Genomic DNA, 22,303 nt, shown 5'->3' on the forward strand with positions numbered 1-22,303 from the left:
TTTCCCCTGTGATGCTGAAGGATGTTTTTGTGCAAGCTTGTGGTCGGGTGTGTTTCCTGGGGTGGGATTTATGGTTATGGGCTGTAGATGTTTGTGTAGAAGATTGGTCATGGCGAGGGGTGGATTGGCCGGTGGAGCTCCTGCTAGCACAGGGATGTCACTTGCTGGCGATTGCACAGACCTGCTGAAATTTACAACTCAGTCCGCTGCAGGAAGGGGTTGGACTTGTGATGCTACTCTGAGTTTTTTTTTTTTTTTTTTTTTTGAGACACAACAAATTCCCAGTTATACTTGTCCCAACAAATTCTTGGTCCTTTGACTCACATGTCTGAGAGAGTTAGTCACCTTTCTTGAGCAATAGTTTCACACATTCTCCCATGCTGTTTAAGGTGACATCATTAATCCAGGTAGGTGGAGATTCATTCATGAAACCTTGTACTATCAATGTGTTGAGGTGAAGTCATCCACAGATTCTTAAAGTAGTGGAATAAAACTCTGCAACAGTACCAACATTTCTGTGTTTGGTAGGATTACAACATCTGAGCTGAAACAATTCGCTGATTAATTGATTTGATCATTTTGTCAAATGGGACGTTTTGCTTTTTCTTTTGCTAAATGCAAATTAAATAGGATGAAACATAATAAATAAATAATAACAGAGAGTTGGGACATGTACCAAGAAATAACCCGCTAAATTGTTTGGTGATTGAGACTAAAGGGGTGGATCCAGGAACTTTCTTAATACTGTGAGTTATGGTATTTTGATGCTTGGATCATGATGAATAAAACACAAAGCATTGTGCTGCAATGGCTTATCTATGAGGCTTGGTTGAATTTATGGGGATTGTCGGGTCTTGGTAGAAGTACACACTTGTATTGAGTGCCATTGTACTTTTTTATAATCAAATTGATTAATTGTTCAAATAATGACCTACCGCCCTAATTCTAGTTGTCAAATTTTATAAAAATTTAACAAAATAGAACGTAGATTTGTTTCTCAACTCTACAATTTGGATTGTTTGGGTAGGCGTTAATATAAAGTGGCTTTTATTTCTCATGTTCTAATGTACCTGACACCCGATGGACTGTGTTGATTCAACAATGCGCTCTTGCTTTGCACCTGCTCTGAAGTCCCCCCAAACATGTAATGAAGTGTTGATGAATTAGCCTGACCGTGAAGAGCGGACCCCACAGAGTGTTGTTCACTAATAGGCCGAGAGCGTGGAGCTGTTTATGGAGTGCCTGCTGTTTACTGTCTGTGTGATGTCTGGGGCCCTGCTCTGTCTCCAAACAAGGCATGGGAAAGACAGCGAGGCACCCAGCAATGCAGCGTTTGTTTGGAATGAGGGGGAAATTAGTGTTTGGAGATGGAATCCTGACCAAACAATTCCACCTGTCGCAGATCAGGTTGCAGGCAGCTCAGAAATGCAAGCAGTCTGTTAGTATTTCATGTTTTCTGACCTTCTGGTTTGTGATTGAAGAAACTTGAGGAACATCTGAGCTCATCTTATTCAGTCCCAGTTTCTCTCGGGAGACGACAAAAAGTGTCTGTTTCCATTTGCAGCAGTTTGGGGTGATGACTGATTCTGCACAGAGAACAATACGTCATCATCGTGGTTGTCGACAGACATAATACACACATCTTAAAGGAAATCATCTGCCTCTGCGGGTGTAAATCCACCACCACCACCCCCTCCCAGTAAAGAGACAGAGGGGGGAGGGATGCTGATGGGGAAATGTGGCCTCCTTGGCCTTTCAGTAAAGCCCTGCGGCTGTTTCCCAAGTAGCACTGTGTCACCAGAGCTGCTGAGGCTTGTTTCACGTCGAGCCGATCGCGTGTCCAGACAGGCCAGTTGATTGCCTGTTGTTATCAGTGGGGGGAGCAGAGGCTGTAACCTCTATCGGGCCACCTGAAGATTCGCATTAGAGTGGTCTTTCCCTGCACCACACACACAATGAGCTTTGTTAAAACACAATGGGACCCCCTGCCACACACACAGAGCAATTTAAAGGGTGACATTAATTTAAAAGGAAAATGTTTGAGTGACTGTATTGTGTTAAAGTTGAGTCACCACTTAAACCTGCAATTTTTTGGCAAAGATGATGGTACAGCATGAAGAGTGACAGCAGAAGAGCGGCTTACTCTGGATGAGAGGGCGGACAGGTTTCTGTTGAAGTTTATATCTGCCTTCCTTAAATTGAAACAAGATGATCACAGTGCAAGATGTAGTGACTCATAAATAATTATTTCAACTAAAAAAGAAAACACAAAAATGGAGACATCTCCCAATGCAATATGGGTATATATAGCAAGAATGCCATGTAATTGACACGTTACGCACCAAGGGGCTGCCGCCTCCCACCCGAGTTGTGTGTTCGTTACTGCGGGCAAATATCCTCTTATGATAACATTAGTGCCACGCAGGCAGGCTTAGCGGACTTTTCTTTGACTAAAGCCCAGCTCAGACTACATGAGTTTTAAAATCCCATTTTTAAAACCGTTTGCATCACACACTTGAGGAGAAACTGTGCAGATTATCTGTTCTCTAATCTCAAACATGCACACACTACAAGATTTTAAAATAATGGCTCATCACACACCACACACACGACAGGATATTATTGAGATTAGCGTGCCAGGGGGAGCAATCAGGGGGTAATGCACATGATCTCATTTCACATGATCTCATGGGGAAGTAAATGTAAACATAATGGAGAGTGTCGTGCAACCGTTGACTGAAACTGTAATACTTTGTAGAGAGAGCAAACAAAAGCAGAAGTCCGTAGGAAAAAATCAATTGGGAGATGTGGTCAGCAGGGATTATCTATTCCTCAGTCACTTTAAATATCTGACAGTAGCATGCTTGCTAATGTTAGCCTCAAGGGCTCAAAGGCTAATCACCTCCATTTAAATTCTTTGTTAAACTTGTTATCATACATATTGATCAGGACAGTCCTGATGAGTCAGCGAGCAGTTTGGGAGTTTTAAGAATCGTAAACTCCTCACATTACCAGAACCAATGTCTTTTGGACCTGTCCATGAATATACAATTGTGTGGTTTCTAGTCTTTACATTAGAATATCTTATCTCACTCCAATTTTTGAAGTATTTTTAGTAGTAAATGTTTTTCCTCAAATGGAGGGAGGTCTTGATCTTTGCAGAAATTAAATGAAGCAGACTGAGCGTGTAGCCCGGCTGGAGCACCAGCTCATCCCACCACTGCAAAGAAAGGCGATGCGGCCTTGAGCTGCGTTGGCAGGGGGGGTCTTCCTTTAAACAATATGGCCCAGCTCTCTGCCTCAACGCTGTTATCTCTACCAAAACAATAGCAGGGTCCCCACAATTGCCAGCAAATTTCCAGTGCGCTTTCTGATGCCATTGTTGTGACAAAACCACTCACCACTGATTTTTACCAGCTTTTTTCTCAGCTGTCTCACGCTACACTGAGCACGGATCCTCTCACACTATTCAAAGCACAACACTGGTGGCGATCAGTATGAGCTGTCACACAGAATTTGACCTTGTTTTGATAACTTTATTCCCACTCTTGATTGTTGAATGGAATGTTTTTGTATTGAATTTTTTAATCTGGGTTTTAACAGTGATCTGAGTAGCCTAATTTCACACAGACTGTGCCCGCATATACACAAACAAACGGGAAAGTCATGTGCACACTGACAAAAAAGGGTCAATTTAACCATCATGAAATATATTTTTAAGATATTTTGGATTGAAATATAATGATTCAAACGTTGTCATTATCAGGCAAATGGAACAACATAGTTTTTGCCCTGAACCCAAAAATGAATCTTCGAAAATTCAGCATCTGCTTAATTATATATTCCTTTTATATTCCAACAGCACAGTACATGATTGGTCCAAAGAGGGTTTACATCAGTGCTACATACAAATACAGCCTCTATTTTACAATTAATTGTCAATTATGAAGCTTTGTTGGAAAATTAGACAAACACTCAGTTTTTCATATGTGCAGTTAAAGTCATTGGTATTATAAATGCACAAAGCTGTGCTGAAATGTTTGTGGACACAGTCCTGGTTTACTGAAGGTCACTATCACTGTGAATATCATCCATTAAAATTGCTGGCTGCTGTTTATTTCTTTGTGCTTTTCCATCGCAGTGTTTGAGCTCTGCACAGTGGTGTGCTAGCTGGCAGTGGGTGACAGTAAACAAAGGATACAGCCTGTACCAGTCCATGACAAAATTTCCTTTTTGGCCTGGACTTGGTCCAGCTGATTGGCTCGGGACATCCGTCTGTCTTTGTTGCCACAACATCACAGCCTTTAGTTTTTTCCTCTTACAATTGTTATCTCCTCTGCAGAACAGCTCAGTCTTAATTAAATTCTTTTCTTTTTTAGAGGAAAGGGAAACGGGTGATCCTAACCTACATTACATCTGTGATTCCTTCAGTCATGCTCCTCTTCTGTCATGCAAAGTGAAATTTCTCTCGGTGTGTATACCTCATTAGGACGCAGCTCTCATATGCTAAGAGCCAAACCTCACTGTTAACTTTGATAAGAAAATCTTCAAACACCAGTGAGCTTACCAAAAATACCCCAACGACCACAACTGAGGAGGAGGGTTGAAAGGAAGGGGAGGGTGCCTAATGAAGGCCCATTGTCGCTGTTGGGAGCGAGGGGGACTTCAAAGTGTGTGTTGCTGGGTCAGGGACTTTTCGCCTTGGGGCTGGGAAGCAGGTGAGTCCCTGATCTACAGAACTTTTACTAATCCTGAGTGGTGGAATCTGGGGACAAGGATTAGTTAACTTTTGACCAGCAAGATTGACGTTGTTTGTATTTTCCTTTTATTTGTTACCCTGTGATTCTTGCCTACTGTTGTTCATTTACAGTGTCAGTTGTAGATTTATACTTCAGCCAAATCATATAGTGTATGAATAAGAGAGGAGCAGTAAAGGTGTAACGCACACACATAGGCCCTGATTTTCCCTCCCTCTGTAACTCCAATGAATTCAGCCTCTCATCTCACTCTGCTGCCTGGTGGGATGGCATGTATGAAAAACAGATGGCTATTTTCTCATTTCCAGATGGTGCCACTGCTTCCTCCAAAAACAGTGAGATAGACATGAACTCACCTATTGTCTTGTGCCAGCTTGCACAGCCTCCGCTGATTAACACGCATCAGATTCTGACAAGGCCTGGAGAAAATGTATCATGTCTCTATTTGCATTTTCTTTCTTGTCATCTTTTCTTTGTAGATTAAGAGCTTAAATCCCTGTGAAACACAAAGCAACACTGTTTTTTAAAGCAGTGTTGGGTTTATCTTGAAAAAGAAAAAATCATATAGAGGACCTTTAAGGCTGTGAATAACTCTACAGAGGGTCAGGAAAACCCTGAGCTGTGGAAATATCTGGAGCAATTGATTTGAACATTTGTGTTTTCACGTACATTCCTGCAAGAACATTTCAGGAACATTTCTGAAGTTCATAGAACTGAAAGCCGCTTGCATAAACACAGGTAAATGAGGGTACTTCTGCTTTGCGTGGTTCTACAGGAAAGGCATGCCACTCATAGCAGAACTACTGATAGAATGTGATATGGTCAAAAGGCTAATTGTTGACGAGCAACCTGAATGCATTTTGCACATTCTTTCCCTCTTCATGTGTCATCTTCTGAAAGCTCACTGCTAACAGAGAGCAATCCAACATCTTTCTCAACTCCTCCTTCCACTCACACCGTCTGCTGCAGATAAAAGCTGCCGCGTGTGCCACATTAGTCACCTCTGAAAAGCTGTTTTTTCATCTTTAGCATGACTGTCTCTTCATAGTTGACAAATTACATCACACGGAAACTCAGACTCTGCACCACGGCTCTACTCATTTAGCTTTTAATCCGTAAATAGTCAAATAAGCAAAATAAATATGGCATTTAATTGTATCTGAAGTCAAACAGGGACTTATGACAGATTTTGATGTGCTCATCAAGTAAAGTCCCGTGTTTGTTGTGTAGATAAAACCTGTGGCTTTTGTGTTAAGTGTGACGTTTGTCTAACATGAGATCGACTGGGCCTCATACATAACCACATAGCACAAAGGCATACAATCATTTCTCTATGTCTCTTCTTCACCTGAACGGAAATGTCTGTTGTGACTGAGACATGTTAATGATTCGTGTCCCTTTTGTTTTCACTCTCGGCCTGGAGGAAATTCAGAAAACATTGCATCAAAGTAGTTTCATGCAACTCAGTTTGTCACTCACTTTTAACTGCCTCTGTCTTTGTCCACTTTTCATCCGGAGGAACAACCACACACACTGATAAAACAGAGCACACACTGTCTTTTTTCGCCCTGAGGGGAACTGTCTAGATTAGTCAATAGATGACAACATAGTTTCATAGTATGCAAATGATATCACAAAAGGAATGCCAAAAATGTATTTGATACTGTGACTCAAAGTACATTGTTGTATGGTAGTTACTTTGACATATGAATGGAAACGAATGACTCAAATCTCTCCATCTGAGGCATTTGGATTTAATGATTCTTCTGTTGGTCTTTGTCATGTCCTCATATGTGACCTCCCCTTTGTGACGTTGTGCTATCTCGTTTTGTTTTGCTTCAGAGAATCTGGAAGGTCTTCAGAAGGTGGTGCAGGAACGTTTGACAGAGCTTCTACGTGTCCTCAAGGCTGTCATTGGCAAGCACCAGACCCTCAACTCGGTGGACATCCTCGGAGCGGCTGGCACAGTCATTGCCAAGGTCAAAGGTCAGTAGATACTCCCTGGCATGCATGAGAGCACACGGACATGCAGGTAAACACACACAGATGCCTGAATGATGATCAAATGTCTTGGCATGAAATCCCAATGTGGCGTTACTGGTTGAAACAAAGGCCTCTGTCAGTCTTTCAAGCCTGTGTGGGGAATATTTTATTGATTTCTGCTCAGTTGGAGTTGCCTACCCGATTTTTTTTTTAAATTTTTTTTTAAAGAACTCCATGTTAGAGGTTATTATTCCTCACGCAGCTGATCCATTCCCCGTCCACTGAATGAAAACAAACACAAAGCCTCTCAACTCACAAGCTGATCTGCTGGAAATGTGATCCACCGCAATTCTTCACTTGACTTGCACACAAGAATCTCTACAGCGGAGACAACATGACTGTAATTTGCATTCCATATTGCAGCGACTGCGGAGGCCCCTTGGCGCACTGCTTGTCAGCCAAGCGCATCCACATTTCTTCATTCTTTTCCGTGTCAAGAGAGAGTCAAAGGTTGTCTGACACCTCACCTACCCTTGCTTGTTTTAAGACAAACTTTATTAAATCTATTTTAACAAAAAAAATTACATAACAGATTACGAGACAATCTATTCACCAAATTAGGGTTCAACTTAAATTGTCGGTTTCAATTGTTTAGTTTTATCTTTTAACAAAGTGACAGTGTATTCATTGTCACCTTTCCCGGTGTACAGGTTTATGATTTAAATAAAAGTATATTTAGCACAACTTGAAGTAGTTTCTTTACATAATATCAATAAATAAAAACATTTAAAAAATCGGACTCAAATTTGGAATAATCACATTTCATATGACGATGCCTTAGACGGCCTAACGCCAGCATCATGAGCTCTAAGTTCAAGCTTACTCTATGCTTATTGACATGGCATGTTTTGATATTGTATAGTATCTCAGCATCTATGTGGTTAGCATCTTTTTAAAATATTTGAGTTGGGTACACCCTTCCTGTTAATACTGGAGTTGTACACACGTCAGCGATGTTCAACCCACTGAGTGCTACCTTTACAACATATAAAAGGAAACAAGATCCAATCTGATATATGGTTGTGATATTGTTATGTAACTGACAGGATGGCAAATGCCTCCAATAAAATTCTTACCAATAACTTAATGTTTCTATTATTATTACACTTATTTATGCATCTATAAAGACTTGGGCAGCACTTTCTAGGAAACTAAAAGGTTTTCCTAAACTTACAGATTTACAAAGTGCTGAAATATATACTTTTTGTAAGTACAAGTCATGATGCATATTAAACAGTGTAAACTCATTTAATACTTCCATAAGGAAACTAGTTGTGTTTGTGTCCAGTCGACATAAACTTGCTTGGAATTTGCTTTTCCACAAGGGGGTGCTTTACATCTCCATACCCTCTGGCTGGACTGTCTCTAATGGCCAGTAACACAATAGTGATAAAGCCAGAGAGCCAAAAGAGGAAAGGGGAGTGAATCAGCCAGACGTCAGAGATGAAAACTCAAAGGTCTGGATGATAACAGGTCTCCTCTCTGTCTTTAGAGTGTGTCGTCTCATGACCTGTGTTTCTCTCTGAATATCCTCCTCCTTCCCTCCCTCTTCAAACACAGAGCTGCCGAACCAGTTTTAAATGTCATTTACATGTATGTGTCATTCCACTCAAGCTGCTCACCTGCTACAGTTTTTAATTTGACACTGTAGGCACATTTTGACAAACTTGTAAATGTCAGCAGCGTGCTCTGCTCCACTCAGCTGTATAATGAGTAGTGTGTTTTTTCTAGACGATTGGACTGCATGTCCTCCTTCTCGTCGTTTGTGTGTGATCATATTATGATCATTGCAAAGGCTTTTATTGGCCTGAAAACCAGACTCAAACAAAGTTTCTTTCCTGCTCACGTTTTGAGCTAATGTTCATTTCCCTCTTCTGGCTGAAAAACTGCAGGACGCTGCAATAAAAGTGTCAACCTCCTCAACTTATTGAAATTCTTTCCCTGCTCTCTGTCCTCCTTTGTCTAAAGGAGAGGTTGGCAGCTGACAGAGTGTGTTTTGTTTACAGCAATCAATCTGGCCAAAGACACTTTCTTTGTCTGTGCAGATAAACACATTGTTGTTGTTTATTTTATTGATCTAAAAAAAGAATACTGTCCTGTGACCTCTTCTGCATGTGCTATTATCGTTTTTATGAATTTCCACTAAGAATAAACGTATTATTTAAACTTTCAATCTATGACACCAGTGGAATCATGTTATATAAAAGAATTAAAATGGTCAGACATTCTTTAACTCACTCGAGGGATTTTTTAGGGGTTAATTGTCCCAGTTACGGCTCAACCGTGAGAAAACAATGGCCTCTGTACTTGAATGATGCAGCTTCCATATTTCAGTGGTGACAAGGGGGGGGGGGCAGCGCTCTGGAATCATTGTTATGAGATCCACAGGATGTCCTGAGGAAGAAGTCAGTGCAGAGTTGTACGCTAGCATTCAGGGGCAGGGAGGTGCACGGCAGGGAGGCTCGCACCGCTGCGTCTGCCTCTCTTTCTGTCTCCCAGAAGAGTCTCCCTGGAACGTGGGGTTCCCTCCCCAACTAAGGAGGCCATGACTTTTCTGTGCTTCTTCGTGAGTCGGGAATTTACAATCATCAAGCCGCCATTGATGTGGATTTGTTTGCTCAAAAAAATGGAACCACAGAAGCTAGATAGCCGATTCGAAACTGGAACTGTTGGGAGCTATTTTTTTCCACTAACTGATTGTTGAGGATTTCTGGTCCTGGTTACTAGACAGTGACGCCAGGTAACTAAGAAAAAAGGTGAGTCTCGTCGCCGCTGTCTAAAACGTTACATGTCACAGAACTCAAGCTGTGTGAGTGTTTCCTGTTTCGGGGCAGGCAGGAAGTAGTCGGATTTCACTGACTGTGTCTTTGGTTTCTCTGACTGCTTTCTGCAAATGTCTTCTTGCTGAGTGAACTGTTTCCTGAGAACGAAAGCGGCGTGCACATGTTTACTGAGGTTTGTCAATCTGTAATGGCTTTGCGTGGTATCTGAAATCTCAGGACGTCTTGCTGCCAGTAGAGCTCAAAGCAAAGAATGTGCACAATCGATTGTTTTCATCAACATAAAAGACGACTTTTGGAATTATAAGACATTGGAACTAAGGAGGGAAGGTTTGGAACTGTTTCTGAATAATCCTTAAATATACATTCTTGAAAGTCCTTGAGGTTGCTCAGAAGAAATCTTTTGATTTGAAAATCACTCCCTACATGAGCCAGGTGGTTATGTATGGTCTCGTTTCAGTATTAATTCAGCAAAATAAAATAAATTACAGGATCCAGTCTGGATTTAATACATTGTTGTTGGGTTCAGAATTTAAACCTAAACTTTCTGTTTTATTTACATTTATTGAATCTGTTGTTGCTGTGTTTAGAATATCTGTGAGAACACTTCATACAATTGTGAAAATAACATTGTTGAATGTTACATGAACTGGTTTGTGTTCTTTTGTGTTTTTATCATTCTGCACAGGCGTTAACTTCAAGGAAGTGAACCCAGAAAACAGTAAAGCTATATTTGGCGAGATACACACATCCATCGACACTTTGGCGTTCACATTTGGCAATGTGTGAGTACAACGTTTGTTTGCCTTTTCAACACCACTGGATTTTCTTTTTATTGCTGTTTAGTGTAACTGGCAAGAGACGTGTTGCAGATTCCAGCCAACAGATGTGGGCTTGTTTGTCTTTTCAAACGTAATCTTTCTGGGATATATATATATATATATATATATATATATATATATGTTGTCAGTCATTCCCTTTGTCTGAATTTGTCCCTCTGAATAACACCATACTTCTCAAACTGATTGACTTGCAACTTTGACCATATGAAACTGTACTTATAACACACATCTGCCCCACAGAGTTTCTGACTTCCTTATGGGAGATGTGGACAGCGGCTCAGGGTTGGGGATCCCCCAGACCAGGAGAAGCAGGGTGAGACACCATTTTCCAAGTCCCAGCTTCCAGGCCTGATTTTTTTTTTCTTCAAAGCTTTGTTTTGAAACATGACAGTTTTCCAAAGGGTGCACTAAAGCAGCAATTTGACCATGCCTCCATTTAAAGAAAGCCTCAAAGACTTGCTTTCTGCTCTTAATTGGTGTGTTGAGAACCCAGCCGCGTCTGATGTCTGACTTTGATTGTATGTCTGCTTTTCTCTCCTTTTGAATCTAAAATGTCTTTTTTCACAGTCTTTCGACAACCTCTCTGTGGATCCTGAGGGATACGTTTCAGAGAAAAGTGACCTTGTGGGTAAGTATCATTCACATGTTGTCATCTACATCTGAGCACAGCGAATGTAAAATAAACTTGAATTTTGAAATCTTATAGCTATTAACAACTGCTTAACAAATTGTTCAATAGTTGCGCTTTAGCCCTGAGCGGCGTGTGTGAGTTGGCCGAGTGATTTAGGTTTTGAATCCTTGAATGCCTGAGGTAGACCCGCCCTAAACCTCCACTTCCACCCCTGTTATTTCTGCTCCTTTTTTCATGCACGCTGCTAGTTTCTCCCTCTCCGGCCACATATCTGACATTCTTTGCCTGTTTAGCCGTAGTTCCGTGTGGGATGGGCATCACATCTGATTTGTGTTGATACCTGACACTTTTACATCCTCATACTCTGTCAAGTTCATTTACCACCCACACACATATGGTGGCACTGAGACACATCAATCAAGTACCTGGCAACTTTGTTCATATCATGTGTTTCTGGTGGCCTCTGTTGATATGTGTATCTCCTCTGCCGACTCCTCAGGCCCGGAGGTGCCGCTGTCACGGGAGGAGGAAGTCGACTTGACCCTGCTGAAGAATGACAGCGGGGTGGAGTCTGCTCTACTCTACGCCAAGGCCTGGTCCAAGTACATCAAAGACCTTCTGGCCTGGATGGAGAAAAGAATGGCCATGGGTGAGACACTGAGACTATTGACAGTGCACTGCATTGCAAACAGAGATATCCTGCATCACAACATTATTGTAGAAATGATATGAAAGGACATTTTCTAAGCTTTCTAAAACTGCACATTGTATCTTTTATATTCAGAAATATCTCAATTATTGGAGAATGTATTTATCAACCATGATAAGACACCTGCTAGGGTTTATACCATCGTGTTTTAGCCGATTTTAACAAAATTACAGAGCTTAACTTGACTGAGATCACATGAGCCCAGCTTATGTTAACTATTCAGAATCCATCTTTATTTTGTAATACTATTTTGTTAAAAACCCATTTCATATTTGCCTTTGGTCTCCATTTTGCTCAGTGAACCTTAATGAGTTCCTGTATCACCTGATGTGCTTGTAGCCAAATAACACTTCGTTTTCCCTTTTTACATTTCTTCTCTTTCAGATATCGAGTATGCTAAAAATTATGCCAAAATGGCAGAGTCTGCAAAGACACTGGCCAGTCAACAGGTAACCAAACAGAACTGTTTCCACACATATTTTGTTAAAATGGTTGTTATTATAATTAATTGTAATTTAACAATTCATTTCATTCCTTCCCAAGGACTACATGCCATTCAGTGATATCTACGTTTCCACATTCAAGAAGGACATTGAATACAACCAGCTGCTTATTCAAACTGCAATGGCTCTTCAAACAAATAAATTCATACAGGTAAGAGTGAAATAAGTGTAGTCTACATTGGGCAAACTTTAAATGATCTTATTTCAACATTTTGAAGATGTACCTCTTTTATTAACACATCTATTGCTTATACTACATGTGTCGTTCTTATTCTAACCAACACTTTGGACACAACCAAAGCCTGTAGTGACGTTAATGGTCAAGAAAGTTTGGAAAGAGAAAGTTCCAAAGCATCTCGTTGAAATTAGTATTCCAGAAAGCCAACTAATTAGGACACAAGCATTTCTAGCATAGTTGACTTCCAAATCATTTCTTTTGAGTAAAGCCTTTTGAGAATACACTTGGCCGGAAAACATTTTGAAATGCCTCGTTGTAATTGTTGAGCTTCCATCTGTTCCCAGCCTCTCCTCGCTCGCAAGAATGAACTAGACAAGCTGAGGAAAGACATCAAGGAGCAGTGGCAGAGGGAACAAAAGAAAACGGTATGTAAAGAGTCCCTATATGGTCAATTACTATAAGGGAGTTACTGTTGAGTCAGTAACAATGTGAACGAGCTTCCTTGTATAAGAGACTAATCCGGCGAGAAATGTTGTCAGATAGCCAAGACATTGTCAGATATGCAAATGTCAATAATATGTATCTGTTACACACCCACTATTTTAATGACTTCGACTTATTTGCGTGGTTTTGGCAGCAAGAGGCAGATGCAACCTTGCGTAAAGCACGAGCGCTTAAGTCCCAGAGGAGAGAGGAGTACCAGAAAGCCCACTCATCTGCCAACCGCTCCCAGGAGGAGCAGCAGCCCAATAATACTGGTAACAAACAGCTGGAGAAGAAGAGGAGGCTGGAGGAGGAGGCTCTGCAGAAGGTATAAAATAACAATGGGAAAATAAATGGTACTGCATCATGTATGTTCTTGACAATTCAGTGCTTCAGTCACATCCTCACACTGTTCTCTGAATCCATTGTTTTGCTTCAGGCGGAGGAGGCACAGGACCAGTACCAGAGCTGTATCGATGACGCAGGCGTCAGGAGGATGGATCTGGCCAACGCCAAGAGCACCATCCTCACACAGCTCCGAGAGATGGTCTTTCAGTGTGACCTCACCCTCAAAGCTGTGAGTTGACAGAAAGGAAATTTAAATGTATTTTAAAGAAATATCTTAAATGCATGCTGAATGATACAGTTGTAAACAAATGATAAGCCACACAATGAGAAATTGAAAGTCAAGACTGAAACCATCTATTTCAATTTAATTGGAATATTTAAAGGACTAACACTTGATATACCTTATGTTTAAATGATTTCATATGATTAATTTTGTTTTATTGCTTTAGAATCACTTTTTTCATTCACTCATGTCTCACCTGTTCCTTCACTCATTCAAACTTTAATTTGTTATTCTTCAGGTGACCGTGAACTGGTTTCAGATGCAGCAGGCTCAGACCATGTCACTTCCTGCCCACTACCAGTCCCTGAGCGAGAGCGCCAAGTTTTATGAACCGGGGGAATGCTACGCTGAGTTCGTCAGGAACCTTCCCAAAAACCTGCCTAAAGAGCGACTGCACTCCGACTCAATCTCCTCTGACAATACCAGGTACCCGAGGACTGTGGCTTTGAAACTCCTAAGACAGCATGAAAAACTCGTCTGAGACCTAAGTTCCTCAACTTGTGCAAGTGTGATGAAATCTGCTCGCTGCACTCGTGTTTGAGGGTTTACAATAAGATAAGCACGGAGGTCACTGGGCAGATTGTTGCAAATGCAAAAGACACAGGCCATGAGGTCAAATGTTGTGTTTGTTCAGCTGTTGAGTAGTTTTGGGTCATTTTGGATTCAATTTCAGTTTCATATAACAGTGTTTTGAAATAAGTCTCTCCCACTGTTTTAGAAGTTACTTAGTTCTCCTTTCAGCAAAGGTAACTGTGAGTCAGTGTGCGAGGAGGCAAGAGAGGGGGAACCAAGGAGAGACAGAATGCGTGTTGAATTTGTTGCCCTTCCTCAGGAAATATCTGTGGCGCAGGCTGAATGCAGCAGGGGAGATTGTGAGCGTGAGAGTTTGGCTCTGGTTTAGCTCACTACCCTGACAAAATAAGCAATGCTTCATAACTTACGTTTGTACGTTAAATGTCGGATATATGACGCTGTTGTTCAAATAGCATTGTTAGTTACACATAACAAATCCCAGCGAGAATTTTGGATTTAATGACTTTGAGCAATGTCTATTTAAAACTAAGGAAATACAAAACCCTGAGGGTTCTAAAGCTGAGCCTGTAATGGACAGAAGCAGAAAGGTTACTTCTATAGCAAAGATGAGCTAATATTCCTATATACACTGTAGTAACCACAGTACTACAGTATATTAGTCCATAGTATTAGTACTGTCTAGATGACAGATGCAAATTTGACTCAATAGATAACATAACATAACAATGCAGATACATTGTTTGACATTAGTTATTAGAAAAACAGATTACATGCTAGGAAATGAAAACTAAAACTCTTAGTGCCTGATGAAGCAATGCCTGAGTCACTTGTGTTCAACGAACAGCTGCAGATTCACACAGTGTAATATAATAAGACTGAACAACAGAAGTATTGCTCAGCAGTGAAATTCATCATATGTAACCTTAAGCACTGAATTTTTATTTCCCCAGGTTTTTGTTCAACAAAAGGTCAGTGGGCAGCACTCATTCCTCCCACGGAAACCTGTCGCAGGCATCCATCACCTCCTGTGACGTGCTGAGCGGAGACGAGGTGGACAGTCCCTCACACAGGCCGGCGAAGATGAGCGAGCGGAGGTCCAACAGCAGCACAGACATACAAGGTGGAGATGAGTTAATGGTACTCGTGGCAAGATCACAAGTCAAACAAGGAGAGCCTTTGTATTTACAAGTGCTGTGATTATCAGCAGACTTCAGAGAAGCTGTCATTTGATACTCAGTATTCACACAAGCATGACTGTGAGTAATTGATGAAATAACATTTTTAACACATGGGTCATTGTAGCTAAGACAGCTTGACAATTTTCAGTATGTAGTGTTTGATTGTTGTTGCTGGAGGTTGCAGACAGAATATCCCTGGTTCAGATGAACCTGAAACCTGCCTGTATCTGCACATGATCCTCTCAGGGTCTTATCGTTTGATCTGTGTCATGGGAATTTTTTCTGGACTTTACTCAAAACAATTTGAGTTGTGTGTTGCTTACTCATCATAGGTCTGGAATATCTGTGTGACTGTTCGTCTCTGAAAATAACTCAAACAACTGCTAAGAATATCACTAAGCAGGCAGTGGCATGCTACTGTATTTCTCTTAAGTTTCTCAGTCTGTGTGTGAACGGTGGTCTGTATTTGTTTTCGTGCAGCGCTCAGAGGCCAGGCCCCGCTGAGAGCCTGGGCCTCCAGCAGTCAGGGAAGCCAGGGCGGAATGTGCAGTGACTCGGAGAGCGCCGGAGGCAGCAGCGAGTCGAGGTCCATGGACTCCCCGACCGCAAGTCCAGGTATGAGGAATATTTCACCAAGTTTTTATTAGCTTAGAAGTATTAAAATAAAGAAAAGAAAGGGGCAAGGATGCAATATTTGTGCAGATAAAATAGCGAAAAATACATAATCATCACTTTGAAAGGCTAAAAAGAAAAAAATATCTTTACTCTGATAACAAGGCTAAACGAGAATGTAGGCACGCAGTTATTTCTTCTTAACTTTTGTGTAACTTCCTTTTTGTACATTGGACCCACACACTGCTCATATAATTCTGCACTTCCCTCTACAGCTGAAATTGCGAGCCGAGCTGTGCAAAGCTATAAAATATGCTCGCACTAAATGTACACAATGTAGAGCATCGTAGCTTATCTTTGTATAATTTCTATATACTAAATGAACGGTTTAAAATTATAATTACTTTTCTTTATGTGTGCAGGTGACTTTAAACGACGGCTACCCAGGACTCCCTCTACTGGAACCATGTCTTCTGCTGATGACTTGGATGAGAGGGAGCCACCATCACCCTCAGACAATGGTTAGACGTGTGTGTGTGTTGTGTTGATAAAGATGTGTTATATGCAGCCCTCTTCTTTGAAAGATGCATGTTGCTGTATTGTGTACACCAGCTTTAGACTTGTCTGCAGTAACGCAGTCAGTCAACGGGTCTATTTATGTGACAGGAGTCGAGGGAGCCCGACAGAGCTGCGCAGAAAGGGGGTCGTGTTAGTTTTGGCATTTAGCCTCAGCTCGCACTTCCTGTATCTACGCTGAACTCTTCCAGTTAATGCTCATGTTTGTTTGCTCATTGTTAAGTGAAGCAGCAGACCACCTCTTTTATTTGGCCTAATTTATTTTCAATTTTCCGCGAGAATTGAAATGTAATTGTGTGTTACGTAGTGAAATAATAGCTTCTGGTCATTATAGTTTCTATCATTTAGGTCGTTGTCATATCTTATCTTTTGAATTAGATTGTGACTCAATTTGTGAATAACTAGAAACTGTTAAAGGAGAACTAACCGAGACACAAACAAGACCTCAGTGTGTTAAGTTCCCTCATCTGATTTCACCTCATGTGATATCCAGGTCTGGCAGAGATGGTGACGGAGACGGCCAGTTCTCCTGGTCCGTTCCGAAATGCTCAGATGTCCAAAGCTGCTCAAACCCACAAGCTGAGAAAACTGCGAGCGCCGTCTAAATGCAGGGAGTGCGACAGCCTGGTTGTTTTCCACGGAGCTGAATGTGAAGAGGTATAATACTTTTCGATATGTCACATTTTTCCATGAACTCATTCGTATTTATTAATCTAATAAACTAAAAACATTTATGTTTGTTGGGCTGTCTGTTTCCAGTGCTCCCTGGCCTGCCATAAGAAGTGTCTGGAGACGCTTGCCATCCAATGTGGCCACAAAAAGCTGCAAGGCAGACTTCACCTGTTCGGCATCGACTTTACCCAAGCAGCAAAAAACAGCCAGGATGGAATCCCCTTCATCATAAAGAAGTGCACGTCTGAGATCGAGAGTCGAGCCCTCAACATCAAGGTAAAGTCAGTTTTATAATGCAAGTGGATTTGTCACTTAAGATCTTTGATAACAGTAAAAAAAACGTTCTGATTGATGTCCCCGTTGTTTCATCACAGGGGATTTATCGTGTGAATGGAGCCAAATCCCGCGTTGAGAAGCTCTGTCAGGCGTTTGAAAACGGAAAGGACTTGGTTGAACTGTCGGACCTCTCACCTCATGACATCAGCAATGTCCTCAAACTCTACCTTAGACAGGTACGTCTCAAATGCTTCTTGCAGTTGTTTAAGAAGTTAAAATGATCATTATAAAAGACAGTCAAAGATGATTTTTATCCCAGAATTTAATCTTAAATTTGGTTCTTAGTTTGCAATTTATGTCTTTTACTATTTTTCTGTTTATACTTCTTGAAATTAAATAAAATATATACAGTTCATGCTCGGGTAGGTTGATTTTCCACCACACAATTCCCTGTCACACCTCACAGTGTATCCTGTTTCCTACAGTTACCAGAGCCACTGATCCTGTATCGATACTACAACGACTTCATCGGCTTGTCCAAAGAGTGTCAGAGGGTGATAGTGGAGGAGGCAGACAAACCTCCAAACACCCAGACCGGAGAGAAAGGCGGCCCGAGCATACAGCTCAACCGAGTCATCTTCAAGATCCGAGATCTGCTCCGCCAGCTGCCCACTGCTAACTATAGGACCCTGCGCTTCCTTATCGCTCACCTGAGCAGGTAAGAGCTGGAAACAGTAAATATTTGGGCCATTCTGCTCAAACACACTAAAGCAAACTTCCTCAAACGACACAAAGGTAAATCGAAACTTCCCTAAAGCACAAAGGAAGTGTTACAAAGAACATCCCGTGCTCTATTTATGGTTTAAGCACGGATCATTTTTTAATTTAAATGATCAATCTCCATTTCCCTATTATTTAAATTTTATGATTTTCTAGAAATATAATCTAGAAATGACTGCTGTTCTTTATTGTTATAAATAAAACTGACAATGACTCCTTTTACCTCAGAGTGAACGAGCAGGCGGAAGAGAACAAGATGACTGCGAGTAACCTGGGTATTATCTTCGGCCCAACGCTGGTGAAGCCACGGCAGACCGATGCGGAGGTGTCCCTGTCCTCCCTGGTGGATTACCCCTACCAGGCTCTGATGGTGGAGCTGCTGGTTCGACACTTCCAAACGGTCTTTGAAGTGTCGCCTCTGTCCGGTTCCGACCTCTCCACCACTGGCCAGGGGTCGCCCAGGCTCACCCCTCAGGAGAAGCTGCAGCGGCTCAGCAGACACTCCACCTCCCTGATGGACATCAAAGAGGTGAGGAGGGATTCATATAAAACACACAAACAGATCTTGTTTTTTTAGTGACTATTTAATCCTGAATTGTCCGTTTTGTTCCTACAGGGCGCCAAAGTGTACAAAAGATACTCGTCGGTGATCCCATCCTCACACATCCTGGATGAGGTGGAGGAGGTCCAGCCTGGAACGGACCGAACAGATGACTCAGCCCAACTCAACGGGGTCCAGACAACGAGCGGGGGAGAAGTCCAGAGGTCAACTTTGGTGTTTGGCCGCCCCAGCATCACCAACCCCTCTTCTACCAACGCGGCACCAAAAGTCCAGTTACGCACCCAGCGCGCCAGACAAGTGTCCCGACCAATCAGCATGCCGCTGGAACGTCTGCCCGCCCCTGTTCAGATGAGCGAGAGGAATAATCGAAACGCCGCTGCTAATGTTGACGCCACCTCTTCTGAGCGGGAGAGCGTTTCTGAAACCATACGGGAAATACCAGAGCTGGAAAAGTCACGGCAAAGTGGCTCATCCAGAGTGAGCACGTACTACATCACACCTTTCATTGACACGCAGACAATGCAGAGGAGAACCTGGGACAGGAAGTATAAGCACTATGATGTCACACCCAGGACTGCTATGATTGTGGCCAACCTGCCGCCTTCCAGTGCTGGAGTGCAACCTGTAAAGGCGACGGTGCCCGTCACACTTAACCCGACTGTGACCACCACCTCTGTGGTCTCCACCACGGCCAGTCTGACCAGCATCTTCTCCACCACCCCCTACATGGTCATGCCTGGCTGGACGTCTAAAAGGGAAAACGACACAGGCAATTCAGTCAGTGGATCTAGTAGCTCACCAAACCTTCCACTTACGCTCAGGGCCCCGAGAACTCTGCAGCCTCCTCCCGGAACTTTCTACAAGCCCCCGGTTTCCATTAACAACAGAGCTCGGACGCTTCCAAACTGGACTACAACTGTTACCACCACCACAACCACCACCTCCACACTCGCTCCCGTCACCCCCTGTCAGGTAGTCACCCCGTCCCCTGCCCTTACAAGCCCCCCGCAGACACGGCTCCAGACCCAAGACTCCACCGACAGTGCCATCGACCCCGGGGTCCTGACCTCCGCTTCCCTTTCACCGCCGCAGTCCCCACCCCCGAGTAGCCCCGACGACCTCAGCCCCGGTGAGACTAAACCCGTCTACCAAAGACTGCGACCTCGGCGGCTGCAGGAGCTAGAACACAGAGAGGCTCATTTTGTCTGATGCCAAATAAAAAAACATTTTATCTGTAAATATGAATGTATCTGTGCCAGAGTGTATAACTGGGGAGGTTTTATCAACAAGCTGAGGGTGGGGGGAAAATAATAGGCCTGTGAAATAAACCATGAAAGTGTTATAAGTACTAATATATTCTATTTTACACTTTGAAGTCCTGCGTCAACATTGCTTGGTCGAAGAGTTCAAAACAAGCGAAACAAAAAAAAGTGGCACCAACGTTGAATGTTCAGTGTCACGTTCTTAAATATCAAATATGTACATTGTTTATTTTTATGACAAAGGAAATTTGCCAACCACAATTTTTTTTGTTTTGAAAAAACATTTTAAGTCTTGTCCTGTTTTATTTGTCCCATAATTATATTTTATTTTAATCACACAATGCACTTAATACAGGTTGTAATTCTAATGATGCCTTCATTGTTAAAATGTGCTAAATGTTGCATTTTATTCCACGAGGAATAGATGGCGGTAATTCTTTTTAACATGAGGTTCTTAATTTGAAAGAATTTTCCATCGTAGCCTGTGATTGGTACATTTGTTTTCTCAGTATGTAAGCCCTATGTATCTGTTTACGTTTTTTATATTCATACATACTGCATGTTTGTCACAGTCATTTTGTCTCATTACAATTTTGTGACTATACAAAAGAAAGAAATGACATGCAACAATTCTTGCTGCAAATTAAAAATGTACTTTATACTGTTATTTCTGCTTCAGGGGAGTGTTCTTTTAGTTCAGTACAAAAGTTTTTGTTATTTTATGTTTGGTGGACGTGCATAAACAGTTTTATTTGTAGTTCTTAACTATTCCCTGTTTCCTCTGTTCTCTTCATGTATCCAGATTATCGGCTTTATTTTGCTGTAGTGGACAAATTGCAGTGAAATGCATGTGGATTTAGATCCTCTGCTATAAGTTATGATTTTCAGTTCTGATTGATCTGCAAATTATTTCTCGATCAAAAACTTTAGTCCATAAATGTTCACGATGTAATGGGTAAAAATTAAATCTCTTTAAAGTATTGTCCGACCAACAGCCCAAAACTCAAATACTTTTAATTTGAAATGATGTAAAGGAAGGATACATCTTTCCAGTACTTCCTGTGATTTCTGAGGAAGTTTCCTGTTCAGTGGAATTTTGGGCAAATAATATGGTAATTAATTGAAAATACAAAATAATTCACCTATTAATGGAATTTGTTCATGAATTATAGGAATTATAAGGAAACTAAAAAAGCAAAATAATGAGATTCAGGAAACTGCTTAAAAAAACGACTCACACGATGAATTGATCGTCTGAGTATTTGACAGGAGATTTTTATCCATTAACTTATCAACTAATGTTTTCAGCTCCAGTGTTTCTGTCTCAGAGAGCCAAGGTTTTATAAGAAACATTATTGACCGACTCTCCTGTGACCTTGTTTACTTTCAGTGAGTTACTTCAGTGTTTTACTGTATTTGTCGGTTCAGGGAGTGAAGCAGCCACTTGAGCCACCAGGACTCTGTGTTGAGAGTTAAGCTGTGAACTGTTTTCAAGTGCTCTCACTCTGCCTCCGTCGGGGCTCCACATTCTCTCGACCTAACGACCCGTGTCACTTGCTCCGCCTTGTCGAGCTGCTCGGAGCGACGACTCGCTTCAGACTCCTGTGACCCCACCACCCCCTTCCTCGCCCTCCTCCGTCTCTTTCAAACTCTGATTCGCTCAGTGTCAGTGTTTGGCCGGGGGCTCCCAATGACTCTTGCAGGTGAATCTTGGCCCTGTGGACAAACACTGTGGAGGCGGATCAAACCTGTGAAACCCCATCCCCACCTCCCCTCCCTTTTCATCACATCCTCTCCACTGCACATCTCCTCTACGTTTACCTCCAAATGGATGACTGTTGTCTTTTTTCTGCCTGCCCATGTTGAGCTGGGAGATTAGAGCAATCAGATTAGGAGTGCTGCTGACCTGGAGGAGAGAGAGAGAGAGGGAGAGGCAGAGAGAGCAGCTACAGGAGACGTACGCAGCTCTTCGTCCTCGCTTATTGTTTTCTATCACTTCATCTTGTTTGTGAACCTCTTTGCCTCGATGTCGTGCAACTTTAATATCGCTCTGTAAAAGGTAGGAATCAGGATTTACTCTTGTGATTGTTGTTGTGATTGTGCTGTTAGAGCTGACAGATGCTAATTTAGCTTTTAAAATACCTGCATCCGATCCTCCTTTATTTATTTTTTAAATTTATCTCTTAATCCCATTTACTTAATTCCTAAATTTCTGTTTCTATCAATCTTGCTCAAAGATTTCCTGTCATGTGTAATTACCTCGTTACAGTTTGAGTAATGAGATGAATTCAGAG

The 22,303-nt window shown here is 41.9% G+C and overlaps 2 protein-coding genes across 4 annotated transcripts in view; both read left to right on the top strand.

The window, feature by feature from the left end:
• The window catches only part of LOC109644233 (rho GTPase-activating protein 29-like), a 28,092-nt gene extending 7,416 nt beyond the window's left edge, over positions 1-20,676 (top strand). The window contains exons 3-22 of one of the 2 annotated variants that reach the window (XM_020109584.2): positions 6,600-6,743; positions 10,269-10,365; positions 10,663-10,735; positions 10,990-11,050; positions 11,553-11,702; positions 12,147-12,211; positions 12,306-12,416; positions 12,788-12,868; positions 13,081-13,254; positions 13,366-13,503; positions 13,796-13,983; positions 15,042-15,211; positions 15,750-15,884; positions 16,304-16,402; positions 16,951-17,114; positions 17,217-17,405; positions 17,504-17,641; positions 17,891-18,123; positions 18,414-18,714; positions 18,802-20,676. In XM_020109584.2, the coding sequence (XP_019965143.2) occupies positions 6,600-6,743; positions 10,269-10,365; positions 10,663-10,735; positions 10,990-11,050; positions 11,553-11,702; positions 12,147-12,211; positions 12,306-12,416; positions 12,788-12,868; positions 13,081-13,254; positions 13,366-13,503; positions 13,796-13,983; positions 15,042-15,211; positions 15,750-15,884; positions 16,304-16,402; positions 16,951-17,114; positions 17,217-17,405; positions 17,504-17,641; positions 17,891-18,123; positions 18,414-18,714; positions 18,802-19,956 (3,866 nt within the window). In that variant the 3' untranslated portion in view covers positions 19,957-20,676. Of the gene's footprint in view, positions 1-6,599; positions 6,744-9,159; positions 9,557-10,268; positions 10,366-10,662; positions 10,736-10,989; positions 11,051-11,552; positions 11,703-12,146; positions 12,212-12,305; positions 12,417-12,787; positions 12,869-13,080; positions 13,255-13,365; positions 13,504-13,795; positions 13,984-15,041; positions 15,212-15,749; positions 15,885-16,303; positions 16,403-16,950; positions 17,115-17,216; positions 17,406-17,503; positions 17,642-17,890; positions 18,124-18,413; positions 18,715-18,801 lie in introns of those variants that run through there. The other variant, XM_069510834.1, reaches the window with a different exon arrangement.
• Positions 20,677-21,931: 1,255 nt separating this feature from the next.
• The window catches only part of LOC109646879 (retinal-specific phospholipid-transporting ATPase ABCA4-like), a 47,120-nt gene continuing 46,748 nt past the window's right edge, over positions 21,932-22,303 (top strand). For both annotated transcript variants that reach the window (XM_069510832.1, XM_069510833.1), the window contains exon 1: positions 21,932-22,068. The gene's annotated coding sequence lies outside the window, so the exon portion shown is untranslated. The remainder of the gene's footprint in view (positions 22,069-22,303) is intronic.

This window comes from Paralichthys olivaceus, chromosome 16 (assembly GCF_024713975.1).
Source record: "Paralichthys olivaceus isolate ysfri-2021 chromosome 16, ASM2471397v2, whole genome shotgun sequence".
In the NCBI taxonomy this organism is placed as follows: Eukaryota; Metazoa; Chordata; class Actinopteri; order Pleuronectiformes; family Paralichthyidae; genus Paralichthys; species Paralichthys olivaceus.